This window comes from Podarcis liolepis (genome assembly GCF_965112155.1).
Source record: "Podarcis liolepis genome assembly, chromosome: 10".
In the NCBI taxonomy this organism is placed as follows: domain Eukaryota; kingdom Metazoa; phylum Chordata; class Lepidosauria; order Squamata; family Lacertidae; genus Podarcis; species Podarcis liolepis.
The window spans coordinates 68,076,440-68,095,149 of record NC_139562.1 but is presented as its reverse complement, the minus strand read 5'-3'; the positions used below and the strand labels follow the sequence as shown (position 1 = coordinate 68,095,149).

Here is an 18,710-nt window from a genome sequence, read left to right as displayed (position 1 = left end):
TTAGCGAAACTTTTTACTCAGTTTGTAGTCAACCTATCAATGTGTGAAGTAGGAAACTTGATCAAGGAAGGGAAAGGGGATGAATCTGAAGAAAGGGACTGGAAGTGGCTGCTGCAAACTGGTTCAAGTCAGCCCTGGGTACCAATGCTCACTACTGTGTGCCTATTTAACTAAAGCAGCTGAAGAAGTGAAAAACTAGATTGTTTTGGATTGGTGGTGGGGTAGAGGGTGAATCACTAATATAAACAGCAGAGGACTGCAGTGGAAGGGCCAAAGAGGCAACAGGGTGCGGTCTGGGTTAGAATGAGTAAGTGCATGGCCTTCAAAATAGATTTTTCTTTATATTATTATTATTATTATTATTATTATTATTATTATTATTATTATTATTATATTAACTCATTTAAGCTAACAAGTAAGATTTGGTAGGAAATACCAGTGTCATAAAGCATTATTATTATTATTATTATTATTATTATTATTATTATTATTATTATTATTTATACCCCGCCCACCTGGCTGCATCTCAGGACTCCATTACAGGGAAAGATTCACCACTGGTGTGAAGCCTTAACAAAGGACGGGACATGGTTAAAGGGAGCCAAGCACCATTCCTTAGGTGGCAGGGGCAAATCAAGGCCCTTGAAAAGACAGTATTGTATTGTTGCTCATCTCTTCATTGACAACAGGTCAAGGAAGTGTAGCAAACAGGATAACCTTTGGGTATACATCCCTCCGGGTACAATTATACAAGGGAACTCGGCATTCTTGGCAATGCGTCATTGTATATAGCATGTTTCAATTACGCAATGAGCTATATCGAAAAGCATTTCAAGAAATTTAGTTTGCTGAAAAGGTAAAAGCCACAAGGGGGCAACATGCAACCAGGTTTCTGCCTTCAACTTATTTCAAGCAAACTACATCTCTTTCATTCTTTTACTTTTCTCTGGAGAAAATGAAGGTCCCATTTACCTAAGTAACAAAGAATAATCTTGGTTGTGGTTCACCTGTTTTTCCACCCTCTTTCTTGGTTCAAATTTGTCTGAGCTACCCATGAAACTCATGAAATTCTTGGTTCAAAGCTGAAACAGCTCTGTTCATAAAAACGGATTCTTTTGTTTCAGCAGAGCTTATTCTCGAGGTACGGTATGCCCAGAAGGACATTTGAATTTTGATCTCTAAAGGCTTCACAACCTCTCCTCTCAACCACCCCTCTCATCCGCCATGTCACTGCAGAATGCAGTGTACCTGAGAGAGAGGAAACACACTGTTGAAGACAGGAAAGGGGGGGTGTTCATCATAAGCGTTAGCCCAGCACAGTGGCTAAGTGATAAAACTACAAATGAGGAAGCCCCAAACTAAAAGCCTTGCCATGAACTCGATAGATCTCATTTCCCCCCACATCAACAATATTGAGATAATCATACTGATTTGCTTTGCAAGAAGAATGTTTCAAGGATTACAACAATATAATCTGCTTCAGCACACTTAACAGAGTGTGGCGCTGTGGTCTAAACCACTGAGCCTCTTGGGCTTGCTGATCAGCAGGTCGGAGGTTCAAATCTGCATGACGGGCTGAGCTCCCGTTGCTCTGTCCCAGCTTCTGCCAACCTAGCAGTTTGAAAGCACACCAGTGCAAGTAGATAAATAGGTACCACTGCGGCAGGAAGGTAAACAGGAGTTTCCGTGCGCTCTGGCACTCAAAATGGTGTCCCATTGCACCAGAAGGGGTTTAGTCCTGCTGGCCACATAACCCAGAAAGCTGTCTGTGGACAAACGCCGGCTCCCTTGGCCTGAAGCAAGGTGAGTGCCCTACCCCATAGTTACCTTTGACTGTACTTAACCATCCAGGGGTCCTTTAATATTTTTTTTTTACCTTATCTGATAGTGCTGATGCCGGTTTGAAGAGAGAACTACATCCAAGCCTCCCCTTGCCCCTTATGTTCTCAGAATCAAATCAGGCACCACCGCCTGCTTGCCTAACTGAGCACCCGTTTGAATGTTTACCACATGAATTCTTACACCTCTAGTTTTCACTATGCAACAACCACCTTCCACACAGCTGAATTCTAGAGCAAAGCAATATATGCAAAGCACATCTATGCTCTTTATCAATTATGTAATGTACAAGTTCCCAGTGGATTGTGCCAAAGATTGCCTTTTATTGTTCAAAGAACTGCCAGAAAGAAATATAAGAAGCACTACAGTTTGATAATAAAAATATTAATTCCCTGAAATTATTCATTCTTCACATGTCTTATGTAACCTGATTTTATGTAGGACACCTACACAATGCAGATGTGGAGGACCTGAGAACAGATAATTCAGCCCAGGGTTACACAGGGCCATGCATTGGTATCCTTCAAAGGCCTATGCGTTTCTGTATCGGTATTTTGTCACAGCAAACAACTATGATTTTACTTAAAATCCGAGTTGAACAATTTTTGAGAAAAGGCTTTTAAAGTATTTTTACTTCCCTCTCCCAGTCAATCAGAGAGTGGAGTCCTGGTATTTAATTGCCAAATTCCTAGGCTGAACTTTTGACTCTCCTCTGCTAAACTTCCTCTACTGACTTTTGTACCTCCTGGGCATCAGAACCTCTAAAACCAAAAGCATCCAAATGACAACATAAAATGCAAAAGATGTCAAAATACTTGTTGTTCTTGTGGAAAAGCAACAGTGCTTTGGGCACAGACTTCTCAAATGGTTATATCATTTCTAGATATAGTATTCTCAGGATATGAGCAGAATGTATATCTTTTGTGGTTAGAGCTTGAACAAATTTTTTATTATTATTTTGACTTGTTACAGCTATTCAAGTATTCAAGGTAAGAAGGCAACAGGGCATCTTAAATATGTTTTCTTTTTGTTTCAGTGATGCTAGGAAACTAAATTCTTTCCTTTATTGATTTCAGATAGAATAAATGGAATACTAAGCAGATATATAAGCCCAATATTTTGGATATTAAACACACCTGATAAAATAAATAAATCTGAATTCCCTGCTCTTCTTAAAAAATGGAGAACATTTACACATCTTCTTTAACATGATGTTTAAAAGCAGCCAGACTCTTCATTACCCATTAAAAAGTGTTCAATGTCTTCTTTGAAAAGAGCAACAGTTTAAATTAGGGTTGCAGAAATACTGTTACCTTTTTTGGTGAAAAACTCCTTGGAATATTTCCCCAACATAGCGTATTTTCGAGGGATTTTCCCCAGCAGTTCAATGATCAATGCTATGTGATCTGCATTGGAGAACATTTCCAGCAAAACAGAAACATACAACAGTTTAATCAATACATTGCATGCACACACCAACACTGGCCCGGTACAGACAGAAACAGATAAGTCCTTGCTGAAAGAAAGCAGAAATGCTATTCGGTGTGAGGGTGAAAGCTATTCCCTTGTAAGACAATTTAGGGGGAAAGTTCGTTTTGCCAAAAGAAATAAATTACAAGGTGACTGCACTGTTTGTTTTTCGCAAAGTGAAACAAACAATTTGTCAACGCTGCTGCTTTTTTCCAGCATTTGTTTTGCAAATAGAAATTGTTTGCAGTGTCATCTTGCAAAGTGTGTGTCAGCTGTACAGGCTACACTGAGCAACTGCCCGTCCACTTCTGTCTGCATCACGGCACCTTTCAAAAAGAAGAGGTACTACCTCTGCGATTGAAGAATTCCCGAGAATATTTTCCAGAAAGAGCAAAGTGCCTTGGGATATTGCCTAGCAGCTCTATGATGTGTGCTATGTGGTCTATGAAGGAGAGAAGAAAGGGCACAGGAATGGGAAGGGCAAGGGGGAGGATGGGGTAAAAAGAGGAGGAAAGAAACTGGAATTAGTTAAAAATTCCAAAAAAAGTTCCGAACACAACAATGTTTGCAGAAAACCCATGCGGAGGTTTCACGGCCAGCAAAAGACTGGCATCGCTCGTAGCACTTTGAAAGGAAAACCAAGAAACTGATGCCAGTGTTGTTACTGCTGCAAAGGACGTTACAAGCAAACAAGCGTGGAAAATGGACAGGTACACAGATGGAAGCCAGAGTTAATTGTAGCTGCTGCCTTGCTTTTCATTTAGTAATCAGCTTTCACAAACAGATACGCGTCAGTTTTGTTTCCAAAATGCTGCAATCGTGTTTCAAAAGTCCCACACTCAGATGCAGATCTTACAAGAGTTTAACCCTTTCTTCCAAGGCTTAGGGAAAGGGGCTGTGTCTGCTGCGGGGAGACTGCCCACCTACTGCTACTGGCGGGACTTTAAACTAAAGAGAAAAAAATGTGGTGTTTATATTCCGAAATGAGACATTTCTGTCAGTAGACTACTTGAGCAAATAAACGAAGGCCTCTTCACGTTCTTCTGAGTCTATAAAGAGACGCAGGGAAATACATAGACGTTAAAAAGATACATACCCTCGTCTCTGGAATAGTCTTCACCAGAATGCGGTTCAAACAGATAATCGCCAGTCGCGAGCTCAAATGCCTACAATAAAACAAGATATTGATGGGAGATCCAGGTGAGACAGCCTCAGACTTTTTTCTACAGGTGATAATGATTTTAAATGCACAGACCAGGGAGAGGGGGAATTCCCTTTGAAAAGCAAGTATCTTGCTATACTGTAATCTCCTTCTGGGAGTCTCCCTTGCATTAGCATGGAAATATGGACGTAACAGCCACTCTGTACTTTTAAGTGATGCAAAGCTCTCCCTAAGACACACACACACTCATCCCCATTGTCTCTGTATAGCAAAAGAACAAAACCAACACCAAAACAACAGAGTCTGTAAAACACTTTGCCTGCTAAGACTATATTTACACAACACACTTAACTGCGTAATGCGCACTGGGGCAAGGCACTTTGAGCATATAACACCAATCCTGGCCTGACTGCATTGGCTGCCAATCAGTTTCCAGCCACAATTCAAAGTCCTGGTTTTGACCTAAAAAGTCTTAAATGGCTAAGGACCACAATAACTCAAGGACACCTCTCTCTATGTGAACCGTCCTGGACCCTGCGATCATCATCTGAGGCCCTTATTCATGTGCCCCCTCAAAATGTCTGGAGGATGGCAACACAAGAACGGCCTTTTCTGCTGTGGCTCCCTGTTAGTGGAATGCTCTCACCAAGAAGGCATGCCTGGCTCCTTCGTTACATATCTTTAGATACCAGACAAAAACCGTTCTCTTCTCCCAGGCCTTTTGCTAATTAAACAATCTACGTCCTTTTAAACTGTGTTGGGGGGGGGTATTATTTTGTTTGTTGCATACGCTATGTTATATATTTTAGTGTTTTTATATTGTAAACCTCCCTGTGATCCTTGGATGAAGGGTGGTACATAAATTAACAAATAATAGTAGTAGTAGTAATAATAATAATAATAATAATAATAATAATAATAATAATAATAATAATAATTTTTATTTATATCCCGCCCTCCCCAGCCGAAGCTGGGCTCAGGGCGGCTAACAACAATAAAACAGTACAAAAGTACAGCATAAACAACACTCTAAAATCATTCATTATAAAATTAATTAATTCAGGCCACTGGCAACCATTGGGCCAGAGCTCCGCGAAGATTGCCGAGGGAGGGAGTCAGGCTGTGCCTTGGCCGAAGGCCTGGTGGAACAGCTCTGTCTTGCAGGCCCTGCGGAAAGATGTTAAGTCCCGCAGGGCCCTGGTCTCTTGTGACAGAGTGTTCCACCAGTAATAATATTAGTATCAAGGAACCAAACAAAAATCGCTATTTTGTGGAAGTTATGAGATTCCTCTGCCACAAACCCGTAGCCCTCTTAAAGATGTAAAATTCCTACAGTTTCTTTGGAGGAACTCATTCCTGCACTACAGGGGGGTTGGGCTAGATGACCTCTGGCATCCCTTCCAACTCTACAATTCTATGAGTCTATGAGAGAAACAAGCACACTTAAACCACCTTAAAAGAAAATAACAACAGCAGCTAGAGCAACCATTTAGATTAGAATTAAGCATTCCTTCTCTTCATTTATTAAAATACCAGAAACCTCCAGAAGTCTTGGGGTCACGGCTGTTTTCTATCTCACAACATCATCCTGAGCACAGCCATTGAGACACATGTGCTCTGTGCAGTTACTGTGAAGCAAGGGCTATGCAAAGTATTGGGGACATAAAAACAAGAGAGAGACACAAATTCCCTATTCAACAGCGTTCTCCCTTTGTCTGATCATCCCGTTGGCAGACTGGAATTGAGCCACACAATTTAGTATCTTCTTTACTGGTGTTTTGTTTGTAACTTAAAAATAAACAAATATACCCTACACGGGTGGTGGTGTTAGCTTCTTTAAGTTATCTTTCAGTTATCTGGAAAAAAAATTATGAGCCAAGGCAGATGCACAAATGTAACAGCAAAAATAGCTATGTACGTTATCTTCTTTCTCAATGGCCAATGAATACATTAACGCACCAACTAGAGTCTGAGGGTGGAGCTGCGATCGTCACAATCGTTTGCCCTGGCTTCAGTCCAAGGAGTCTGAATAAAGACAATTAATGGAATCACAGTTCTCACTCCTGTTCCCAGCAGTGGCACAGGCAAACTACTGGCAGATGTGGCGAATTCCTATACATCATGGATTTCCAGCTGGTGTAATGACATACCTCACAGGACTGTGCAGTCCTTTCCCCAGGGAAAGACCTCTTTCCCCTTCTTTCATATGAGCAAAACACAGCTTCATAAAATAACGGGGACTCAGTCAATGACAGTGTAGTTTCTGACACATTCAGCCCAGTTCTGCTCTTTTGTCGCAGCGGTTGCCATTATATTCCTCCCCCACAGGGTGGGGAGAGATCGATGGCCTATGCTTTGGCCACTAAGCAGACAGGGGCTCTCAGTAATATCCACAAGGCGCATGCCACATGTACGGAGTAGAAACAGCAGAAGAGATCCAAGTCTGCACATATATCATGACAAACCAATATTACGCGCATTCCCAGTTACCGAACAGGTTTTTGTAACCAGGGCCCGTTCAGGTAAACCATGTTCCTTCTTAAGAGGGTGAGAAATGAACTAGGAGAGACTAAGCAATGCTTGCCACAAATCTCCATCTAGGCATTTTCAATGGCAACACAACCATTCACAAAAATCTAGTGTGCTATATGGATAAGATGGCTCCGACTTTGCACAAAAATTGGCATCCATATCACAGCACAGGGCAACACTGTGGTAAACAGAAGAGTTTGAGAGTCTGCGGACTGATGTGCTGACTTTTCGGCTATTGTGAAGAACCCTGTCAAAAGAGAAGCTTTCAGAGCATCAGGTCTCTTCACAGTGATGCAGCACACTTCAAAAGAGAGGGAGACTATAGCCTGATTCCACTCCGTGAGCAAAGGTTAGCCATTGTGTCTATACCTGCCCTATGTCCAACTCACAACACATCTTTTTGTTATGCAGCAGATGGTGGGCACAGGATTTTGTCTCTTTGCATTGCTCACTGCATATTTACATAGATTGTTGGATCCCATGCAAGGAGACGGAATAAATTCAACAGCCACTTGTGGGTAAAAAAGCAAAACTTATGCAGGTAAGGCCTAACATAAATGGAAGGCCTTAAGTCTACAGTGGTGCCTCGCAAGACGAAATTAATTCGTTCCGCAATTCTCTTCGTCTTGCGGTTTTTTCGTCTTGCGATGCACGGTTTCCCATAGGAATGCATTGAAAATCAATTAATGCGTTCCTAGGGAAACCGCCTTCAGACCAGGTCCGGGGACAGTCTGTCCCCGGACCTCTTCTGAAGGCTGGGGGGGGGACAAGGGCTTTTCTTCCCACCCCCAGCATTTTAAAAAACCCCGGGACAGCGGAGGACTTCTCCGCTGTCCGGGCGATCTTAAAATGCTGGCGGGCGGCATTTTAAAATCGCCCCGGGACAGCGGAGGACTCCTCCGCTGTCTGGGGCGATTTAAAAGCCCCTGGGAAGGCAGGCAGGGGGGACAAAGACTTTCGCCCCCCCCCCGCCTTCAGAAGGTGTCCCCCCCCACCCTGCTTCGGGGCAGCGTTCCGAAGCGGGGTGGCTGGGGCAGGTGTTCCTGCCCCCCCGCCCGGCTTCGCAGCACCGCTCCGAAGCTCGGCGGTGGGGGCAGGTGTTCCCGCCCCCCCACCCTGCTTCGGGGCAGCGTTCCGAAGCGCGGTGGCTGGGGCAGGTGTTCCTGCCCCCCCGCCCGGCTTCGCAGCACCGCTCCGAAGCTCGGCGGTGGGGGCAGGTGTTCCCTCCCCCCCACCCTGCTTCGGGGCAGCGTTCCGAAGCGGGGTGGCTGGGGCAGGTGTTCCTGCCCCCCGCCCGGCTTCGCAGCACCGCTCCGAAGCTCGGCGGTGGGGGCAGGTGTTCCCTCCCCCCCACCCTGCTTCGGGGCAGCGTTCCGAAGCGGGGTGGCTGGGGCAGGTGTTCCTGCCCCCCCGCCCGGCTTCGCAGCACCGCTCCGAAGCTCGGCGGTGGGGGCAGGTGTTCCCGCCCCCCCACCCTGCTTCGGGGCAGCGTTCCGAAGCGGGGTGGCTGGGGCAGGTGTTCCTGCCCCCCCGCCCGGCTTCGCAGCACCGCTCCGAAGCTCGGCGGTGGGGGCAGGTGTTCCCTCCCCCCCACCCTGCTTCGGGGCAGCGTTCCGAAGCGGGGTGGCTGGGGCAGGTGTTCCTGCCCCCCGCCCGGCTTCGCAGCACCGCTCCGAAGCTCGGCGGTGGGGGCAGGTGTTCCCTCCCCCCCACCCTGCTTCGGGGCAGCGTTCCGAAGCGGGGTGGCTGGGGCAGGTGTTCCTGCCCCCCGCCCGGCTTCGCAGCACCGCTCCGAAGCTCGGCGGTGGGGGCAGGTGTTCCCTCCCCCCCACCCTGCTTCGGGGCAGCGTTCCGAAGCGGGGTGGCTGGGGCAGGTGTTCCTGCCCCCCGCCCGGCTTCGCAGCACCGCTCCGAAGCTCGGCGGTGGGGGCAGGTGTTCCCTCCCCCCCACCCTGCTTCGGGGCAGCGTTCCGAAGCGGGGTGGCTGGGGCAGGTGTTCCTGCCCCCCGCCCGGCTTCGCAGCACCGCTCCGAAGCTCGGCGGTGGGGGCAGGTGTTCCCTCCCCCCCACCCTGCTTCGGGGCAGCGTTCCGAAGCGGGGTGGCTGGGGCAGGTGTTCCTGCCCCCCGCCCGGCTTCGCAGCACCGCTCCGAAGCTCGCGGTGGGGGCAGGTGTTCCCGCCCCCCCACCCTGCTTCGGGGCAGCGTTCCGAAGCGGGGTGGCTGGGGCAGGTGTTCCTGCCCCCCCGCCCGGCTTCGCAGCACCGCTCCGAAGCTCGGCGGTGGGGGCAGGTGTTCCCTCCCCCCCACCCTGCTTCGGGGCAGCGTTCCGAAGCGGGGTGGCTGGGGCAGGTGTTCCTGCCCCCCGCCCGGCTTCGCAGCACCGCTCCGAAGCTCGGCGGTGGGGGCAGGTGTTCCCTCCCCCCCACCCTGCTTCGGGGCAGCGTTCCGAAGCGGGGTGGCTGGGGCAGGTGTTCCTGCCCCCCCGCCCGGCTTCGCAGCACCGCTCCGAAGCTCGGCGGTGGGGGCAGGTGTTCCCTCCCCCCCACCCTGCTTCGGGGCAGCGTTCCGAAGCGGGGTGGCTGGGGCAGGTGTTCCTGCCCCCCGCCCGGCTTCGCAGCACCGCTCCGAAGCTCGGCGGTGGGGGCAGGTGTAACCGGGACCTCTTTTGAAGCAAGCGGCTGCGGAGAGAAGCGATCTCCCTGCAGCCGCTTGCTTCAAAAGCTTTTGAAGCAAGCGGCTGCAGGGAGATCGCTTCTCTCCGCAGCCGCTTGCTTCAAAAGAGGTCCCGGACCTGTTTTGAAGCAAGCAGCTGCAAGGAGATCGCTTCTCTCCGCAGCCGCTTGCTTCAAAAGAGGTCCCGGACCTGTTTTGAAGCAAGCGGCTGCAGGGAGATCGCTTCTCTCCGCAGCCGCTTGCTTCAAAAGAGGTCCCGGACCTGTTTTGAAGCAAGCAGCTGCAAGGAGATCGCTTCTCTCCGCAGCCGCTTGCTTCAAAAGAGGTCCGGGACCTCTTTTGAAGCAAGCGGCTGCGGGGAGAAGCGCAGCAGCTTGCTTCAAAAGAGGTCGGGGCAGCGGAAAGCGCTTCCCGCTGCCCCCGGACCTCTTTTGAAGCAAGCAGCTGCGGGGAGAAGCGATCTCCCTGCAGCCGCTTGCTTCAAAAGATGTCCGGGAGATCGCTTCTCCGAAGCGGGGTGGGGGGGCGGGAACACCTGCCCCCACCGCCGAGCTTCGGAGCGGTGCTGCGAAGCCGGGCGGGGGGGCAGGAACACCTGCCCCAGCCACCCCGCTTCGGAACGCTGCCCCGAAGCAGGGTGGGGGGGAGGGAACACCTGCCCCCACCGCCGAGCTTCGGAGCGGTGCTGCGAAGCCGGGCGGGGGGCAGGAACACCTGCCCCAGCCACCCCGCTTCGGAACGCTGCCCCGAAGCAGGGTGGGGGGGAGGGAACACCTGCTCCCACCGCCGAGCTTCGGAGCGGTGCTGCGAAGCCGGGCGGGGGGCAGGAACACCTGCCCCAGCCACCCCGCTTCGGAACGCTGCCCCGAAGCAGGGTGGGGGGGAGGGAACACCTGCCCCCACCGCCGAGCTTCGGAGCGGTGCTGCGAAGCCAGGCGGGGGGCAGGAACACCTGCCCCAGCCACCCCGCTTCGGAACGCTGCCCCGAAGCAGGGTGGGGGGGAGGGAACACCTGCTCCCACCGCCGAGCTTCGGAGCGGTGCTGCGAAGCCGGGCGGGGGGCAGGAACACCTGCCCCAGCCACCCCGCTTCGGAACGCTGCCCCGAAGCAGGGTGGGGGGGAGGGAACACCTGCCCCCACCGCCGAGCTTCGGAGCGGTGCTGCGAAGCCGGGCGGGGGGCAGGAACACCTGCCCCAGCCACCCCGCTTCGGAACGCTGCCCCGAAGCAGGGTGGGGGGGAGGGAACACCTGCCCCCACCGCCGAGCTTCGGAGCGGTGCTGCGAAGCCGGGCGGGGGACGGGAACACCTGCCCCAGCCACCCCGCTTCTCTCCGCAGCCGCTTGCTTCAAAAGAGATGGGGGCAGCTTTTGAAGCAAGCGGCTGCAGGGAGATTGCTTCTCTCCGCAGCCGCTTGCTTCAAAAGAGGTCCGGGGGCAGCGGGAAGCGCTGCCCCCGGACCTCTTTTGAAGCAAGGGGCGGTGGGGAGAAGCGATCTCCCCGCCGCCCCTTGCTTCAAAAGAGAAGACCCGCTGTCCCCGGGGCAAGCTTCGTTTTGCGAAGCAAGCCCATAGGGAACTTCGTCTTGCGAGGCAACTCGAAAACGAAAAAACCTTTCGTTTTGCGAGTTTTTCGTCTCGCGAGGCGTTCGTCTTGCGGGGTACCACTGTACTCCTAGATCTGTCCAGCCTGACTTAGCACAATTGTGCTTATTTGCCTACCAGACATTACATTTGGGAAACACAGATATGGTAACAAATCCACTTACATAATTTTAGCTGCAACCCTACATTTGTTATAGGCGACACTGAAATCACTGGGAACAGAACAATACATGAAATACAATTTATGAATCATTCTGAACCAAACAAATTGCAGTTTAATTTATACATTTAGCTTTGAAAAATATAAGCTTACACTCCAAGATAATGCTATTGCACTGCAAGCCAATGTAATTATTTATAAAGCACCACCTGTGGACTTGACACTTTGCAGCATAAACCAAGCAAAAACGGAAGAGGGCTTTCAAATGTCATTTGTAACGTGGGCAGGGGAATCCGCTGCACAGCAGACATTTGAAATATTCAGCTGGGCACACCTTAAGTAGCTCTTTAGATCCAGGCCAATGCTTCAGAACATAACCAGTCAGCAATTCACAATTATGATCACTTGAGCTATTACCATCGTGTCTTTTTCCACTTAACAACTTGCTCAGAAATCCTAATAATCTCGCTGTATTTTCAAATGAGCAGCGTAGCAATGAGGCAGGGGGGCAATCTCATTCTTACCATGCATGCCGTACTCCAGATATCAGCCGGTGTGCTGTAACCTGCTCCTATTAAAACCTCTATTGATCTGTACTGCCGTGTCTGGATATCTTCTGTGAAGTGTTTATGCTAAGAACAGAAAAGACAGCAGTGGTAAGAAAACATTAGCATGTAGGTGGTACACCAAAGAGCAAAGTCTTAAGACACAGAAAATAAGTTATACTTACCACCCAGCAAGCATTGCCCAGGTCAGCAATTTTAACTCTGATTTTATCTGCATTTCTTGGATCCAGAGGATTCACCAGTAAGTCGGCAGCACGGGTTTTTGCTATTACAAGCAAAGAAGTAGCAAGAGTTAGTATCAATGGCATGTAATTCAGTTTCCACCTTAATGTGATTCTACTGGGCCTCTTCAGGTACAGCCAAAGTGGCAATTTATGCCATTAAGTGGAAAATAGCCACGAAGCTCTATCCCACTTGCCATCAATATCTTCAGCTAATTTCTAAAATTTCACTTACGCCTGTACAAAGGAGAATTTCACTGTTTACATCCCATACTTACACAGAGTTATCTCATTATACATGACTTAGCCATTTTTCACCTTCTCACCCCTTGCCTTTTCCTGTAAGACCTATTGCAGTCATTAAGAGTCGTCAACAGGCTCATCTCAGCTATCTGCCAATCTCCCATTCCCACCACCCTTCTGAGTAATACCCCTCCCCACCTTCTCACTATATAGAAGGGTCTGGCAACTTCTGTTTCAGTGTATCTGAAGAAGTGTGCATGCACACGAAAGCTCATACCAAGAACTAACTTAGTTGGTCTTTAAGGTGCTACTGGAAGGAATTTTTTTATTACACAGAGTGGTAACTTGTTATACATTATAATATTAAAGACACTTTCAAAATGGATAGTAACTTATATAATTTGGCAGAATGAAAACTTGCCTAGAATATCCTCTTCTGTCAACACTTATATTGCTTGGTATTTCACACTGTCCCCCCCCCTTACAAAGTAAACCAACACACAGCATTCAAGGGAAAAATTTATTAAGCAAAAATCAGGTAAGCGTTAGTCACAGATATAGCACACTAGTATCCTGAAAGTCTGCTACAGCAGAGCTCAGCGTATGAATTGATTTAGGGGCAAGCAATACCCTGTACAAGATACGACACGTTCATCTTGCTCCGCAACTTGTCAGCTTTAAATGATTACTGCAAGGACAAAAGTTAAGCCCCCCATGTTTCATATTTCTGAAGTATCCATGGAATGAAAAGACACCCTGAAGCAGGGGGAAAAAAAACTTGCAACTGTGGGAAAATGATTGCTTGTACATGAGAGCATGAGCAAAGTTCTTATTGTTACAGGGTGATCTCATAGCTAGAAGCATCCTTGGAGCATGAATAGCGCGTGAACAGCTCGTGCTGTCCCATATGATTGCCTGATGTTTTAGGAATCCAGAAGAGAGAAGGTAATACTGAATCCACAGGTGGCTCAGTGGTAGAGCACGAAATTTGCATGCAAAAGGTCCCAGGTACAAACTCTGGCATCTCCAGGTAAGACTGGCAAAGACTTGTTATATCTGAAATGCTGGAAAGCTGTTGTCATTCAGTATAGTAGATATTAGCCTGGGTCACATGTAATGCTAAGTCACAGTTTGTTCAACAAACCAGCAGTTAATCACAAGTTGTCCCTTAGACAATCAAGCAAACTATGGCTTGCTTCTTCAAAGGTTGATTCATTTTCAAGCTGCTCTTGCCTCATGCATCTCTAGCTTGGTTAGCTTCTGGAAGAGGATGGCCAAACAAACCATGGGTAAGTAAAGTTCCCACATATCACCAAGCCATAGTTCAAACAAACCAATGTTTGTAAGCCAACAGCAAACAATGGCTTCAGATCATAGTTTGTTGGCAGTAAGCAAACAAACCATAGTTAAGATACTGAGCAGTTCACATATAGAACCAAGCAACTGTTTAATAACTACATTGTGTGCAAATTAAGGCAACATATAAAGAAGAATAGAGTGAGAAGGGTTTCTTTGTTTTTCCTCTCTCTTTGCCATCTAAGTTTAGGATAACCAACTGGTAACCCAAGAGATGAATGGGACCTCTGTCAGGCCCTTACCATGCGAGTGCTCCTCTCAGTAAAATTCTTGGGCATCTGGGGCAAAACTCTTAAGGAGAATGTAATAGCTTGGGATGGAGCTTACAGAAAGAGAACTAGTTTCTGATCATCTTAGCCAAGGAGAATCTGGTGATCTCTGGCATGGTGATCCCTGCTCCCTGAACAAAACTTCAAGTTTTAAATTTCTAAACTTACAATGTTGATCTGTCTTACCCTTGCTGAGCAACTACTTCTGAGTGGGATTCTTCTATCACCTAACACTAGATCCACTGTTCCCTGATTATTCTAATTCTCATCATTCATCAATCTGACGATACCTATTTTCAGAATCTGTTTGCTCGCTGACAATTATTATCAGTGGCTGCAAAACCCGACTACATTCCACACCCACACGTGTGTGTAATCATTATTCACAAACTTTCAGCTACTGTCAACGCCCACATACATCTTTCAAGCAAAGCTTGTTAAGACAAAATCCAAACAAGCTCTAAAACCTCCCCAGTTATCAGCTATTCATACAAAACTATTCATAATGCAGAACTGATCCTACCAGGCTGCCAGTTCTAAATCTGAATGCATCGACTACTATATAGAGGGGTGGGTGGGTTTCTGGACAATTGAGGGGGTATGTTTTCTCGTTTATGTCCTTCTTCAATCCTGGCAAAGGGAGTTTTAAACTCCATGGTGCGTCTCCCACTCCCAATCTCCTGTTCTGGTATCATGACCATAAGTGGTTAGAGCTGCCTTTATCAACCTCAGGTCCCCAGATTTCTGGAACTACAACTCCCATCATCCCTGACCACTGCCTATGCTGGCTAGGAATAATGGGAGTTGTAATCCAACAACATCTAGGGACCCAAGGTTGAGAAAGGCTGGGTTAGATGCTTTATAAGGCAAATTCCTTCTCTCCCCTCTCTTTTTTTCTTTTCCTTGCCTCATGAGATATCCTCTAAATTTGGTGAAATTACAAACATTCTGAAAATTGCCTAACAAATGCAAACACAATCCTTTACCTCATTATCAAGAACAGATAGTGTGCTTATCATAGGCTTAACTATCACCAGAGCTGTACCAGAATTTTGTGTACTGGTAGGGCCTATTCTGGCCCAAGTGTTTACAGTAATTAAGAACACAAGTTTAATATCAAAAGGTATGAACTTGAATATTATTTGCCCGATTTTAAAAACAACAACAGTAAAAGTAATCCTAAAAATTACCAGCGGATCAGTTTTACAGATGTGTCACAAAAATTGTACGAAAACTTCCTTCTCCCAAAATCCCTAATCTCCATATTACAAGTTGGGACAAGTGCTGTGGGTGAAAGAGTAGCTTTCAACAATCTATTCCATTGTTAATACTGAAAGTTAGATATGGATTTGAAGCTAATTTGACCTTGCAGCCCAAAATAATAACAAATAATAATCTACACTTTCAGTCCAACTCCAGTATCTAACCTGCCTGCAGAAATTTATGCTCCATTGAATTGCATGCAGCTGTACTGCAATTTAAAATATGTGAGCACTTTTAAAACCACGTTTTTATATGTTATAGGACTCCAGTTAGAAACTGCACAAACTGGTCTCTATGCTGCTATCTCCTATGTCTAGGTTTCCCTACAATTTTCCATTGTTGTCTACAGGCGGCTCTCATTTCCATACCAGGGTTGATAGAATGGGTTCTAAAGAATCCATCTCCATCTCTGTCTCCTGGATGGGAATGCATGAGGATGATGACAGCACTCTAAGCCTGAGTGATTACATATTGCATTACTGGCTATCTCATCTTTCTTTAAAGTGTCTGTCACTTGAATAAAAAAAAAGTTTCATGCTCAAGACAAGATTCCGAGTAGCTTCCCTTTTACCATCAGGTTATACAAAGTCCAAACAAAGACCACATATTATGCACTTTTTGCAAATTTCAACCATTGTTTTAAAAAAACACCTTATTAATTCAGGATATCTGCTAAGCTCACATTAACAAACACATAAATATGAAGTTGCAGTACAAATGTACTTGATGATATGCCCTCTATTAGCACCGTGCTGATTTGAGGCAACAGTGGCTTACAAGGCAGGAGTTTATAATTCTTCAAGTGTTTTGAATGAATGAAATGCACGACTGTTGAAGACCGTGCCACCCTCTTCTTCCGGCTTCTTGTATTTCACCAAGTATCCTTAATCTCTTTTTCGGGGAGGCCGATTATGAAAGCAGTGGTGCAACATCTGGGCTACCAGAGCAGTTTCAATCCCACGAAGAGGCTCAGCTGTACAAGAATATGAAGACATGGAGTGACTAGTGTTCTCATTAGGGCTATCCATTCCTCACATCTCCAAAATTAAAGCTGCAAAGCGCAGGGAGGTACTTTGTCACAGACCTCTATCATCTGATCCAAGAAAGATTGGTGGAATGTAAACCAAGTCCCCAGGTCCTTAAACAATGAGATAAACTATGCTGCTGCTTCATTCGTTTTGGCTATCCATGTTCCAGGTCTCCTTCTACTTTTATTCTCTTCCTTTGTTTGACCAACGGTTCTCAACACTCCTCCTTGGGTTGCTAGTGAAACTTGTTTATTCCATGGTAGAGGACTTCTGTCAGTTCCTAGCTAGCTCACTGCAGTTCTCATGCCAGGCCAGGCTCCTCGTTTTTTACATACAGCTAATATCCTTTGAACAACCTGTTGAGCCATGTAGGAGGGAAAAGAAAAAGGAAAACGGCATGTGTTAGATGTAATGAAGATAGTGATTGAGACATCTTTAAAGCATTCTTCCTCCCCCACCATCCTTTTCCAGCCCAATTATTTTTAAACAAAGCACAGCACACATTCAAGAGCGCTCCTACATGACTAACAAAGCTCAAAGGTAAATTCATCCCAGCTCTAGCCACAGAAAACAGCTCTACTGTCTCTTATTCAGAGTGGTCCTCATTACGTTTATTCAAACTCTGAGGGGGAAATATTTAATAGCTCCCCAAGCAATCGTTTTTAGCAACATCTCCACTTCCCCAATGAAATCCCCTTCCCAAAGACCCTAGCCTTCAAAAAGTATAACACTACCAAAGAGGAACTGAAATTGTAGAAAAAGAAGATCTTACCTAGATTTCCTGCTGGAGTCCAGATTTGAGTCAGTGCTTGGGATTAGGCTGGCTTGATTATCCAGGACTATGTTGCTCATTTATCTGTGTCAGGGTCAATTATAGGGACATTAGCAGACAAATGTACATCCTTGTCCCGAGTACTAGATAAATGTAGGGATCAACGGAAGAGGTAGGCACACTGGTTGCCTTTTTAAATCACTGGAACAACTGTTTACGTTTCTTACAATGTTTTCACTACTTCGAATCCTTTTATTTTGTAATTGTAGACTGGAAGTGAGTATTTAAAAAGTGGGGACATTATCCATCCAGGATACTCTTTGCTAGGAAGACTCTAACTGTCAGGCACTGAGGTTGCAAATTAAGTATATGGACTTCCCTGTGTCCAGAACTCTTTTTCAAGCTTTGGGACTGGAATCGTGGCTCTGAATTCTCTGTAGGAGTGGAGGGACACAAAAAATTATTTCCTCCGATCCCCAAAAAAGCAACCACATAAGCACTTACATCCAGAATAGCGTGCAAATCACAAGGCAAGCCTTTTGGAAATTCCTGGAGTGTCTTGTTGTGCTGCACAGCTTGATATTTCACTCAAATATTCTTAGCCTTCTGCTGGGATTGTCTGGTAATCTGGCAAACATCCTGATTCTCAGCATTTCAGATATTTTTTGAAGGGGATTTCTTTTTGGAAATCAAGGTGCATAGATAACTGTATGTCTCCAATTAGCACTAAGGGTTCCGATGTCCACATCTGACCACTTCTGTTGCCCAGCAATGCTCGCTTTACTGCCTCCATTTTTTTTTTTAAATACTGTTTCTTTAGCATGGTTCCAATATCTAACACTGGCGAAACTTGTCAGGATTAGGACAGAAATAAACAACAAGGAGAAAATAAACAGCCTAAAATGCATATCCTTGTCTTAAAATAGCTGTGAACCAGAATCACAGGTGGCATATTTTTCCAGTGGTAGAAGAGGGGAATCTCAAAACACCAAACCTTGCCTTAGAAGAGCCTGCAAAGCAGCAAAATCAATTAACATCATGGGAGACCAACACAAGAATAGCTTATTGTCTGACATATTCTCAAACGCTAAGATGGGATCCAAACAAAGAGCTACTTTAGGCATGCCCAAGAGCTTGGAAAAGCCCAGTGAGATTTGTTTACTTTTTTATTATTTCCACAGCAGGCCCTCACATCATGTCACTGCTTCCCGATGCCCCCTCCATTATTTGCCACATGACTTGGTAGGTTCTTCAAGAAATACAAGCCCAAAAGGCAGCCCAGGTACACAGGAAACAAATGGTTTTGTGGCTCCCAGGCTTAACAAGCAGTGCTGTGCTAATAAGAGAGCAACTCACTTCTAAAAATGGCAAAAGAACAGTTATGTAATGCAAAGTTCAACAATATGCACACAGAAATATTTTTAAGACCACGTGTTTTCTACTCTCTCCCTCTCGTTTTACAGTGAATAAATATCTGCCAAGTACAGCAATGCAAAAATTAAAAATGGGTAACGCTTTAGATAAATGGTCACAAATTTCTGAAACCAAAAC

At 46.5% G+C, this 18,710-nt stretch overlaps 1 protein-coding gene and 1 long non-coding RNA gene across 13 annotated transcripts in view; both read right to left on the bottom strand.

Annotated features, from left to right (window-relative positions):
- Positions 1-18,710, bottom strand: part of SRPK2 (SRSF protein kinase 2) — an 88,428-nt gene that overhangs the window by 3,272 nt on the left and 66,446 nt on the right. For 5 of the 12 annotated variants that reach the window (XM_083464041.1, XM_083464042.1, XM_083464044.1 and 2 more), the window contains 5 exons: positions 12,172-12,272; positions 11,966-12,073; positions 4,406-4,475; positions 3,659-3,751; positions 3,153-3,245 (listed from right to left, as the gene is read on the bottom strand). In XM_083464041.1, the coding sequence (XP_083320167.1) occupies positions 3,153-3,245; positions 3,659-3,751; positions 4,406-4,475; positions 11,966-12,073; positions 12,172-12,272 (465 nt within the window). The remainder of the gene's footprint in view (positions 1-3,152; positions 3,246-3,658; positions 3,752-4,405; positions 4,476-11,965; positions 12,074-12,171; positions 12,273-18,710) is intronic. The other 7 variants (XM_083464045.1, XM_083464047.1, XM_083464038.1 and 4 more) reach the window with 2 other exon arrangements.
- LOC310688055 lies at positions 12,981-18,709 on the bottom strand. Its single transcript, XR_014516748.1, has 3 exons — positions 17,160-18,709; positions 13,387-16,743; positions 12,981-13,255 (listed from the first exon to the last, which is right to left on the bottom strand). It is a non-coding gene; the product is annotated as an uncharacterized lncRNA (long non-coding RNA).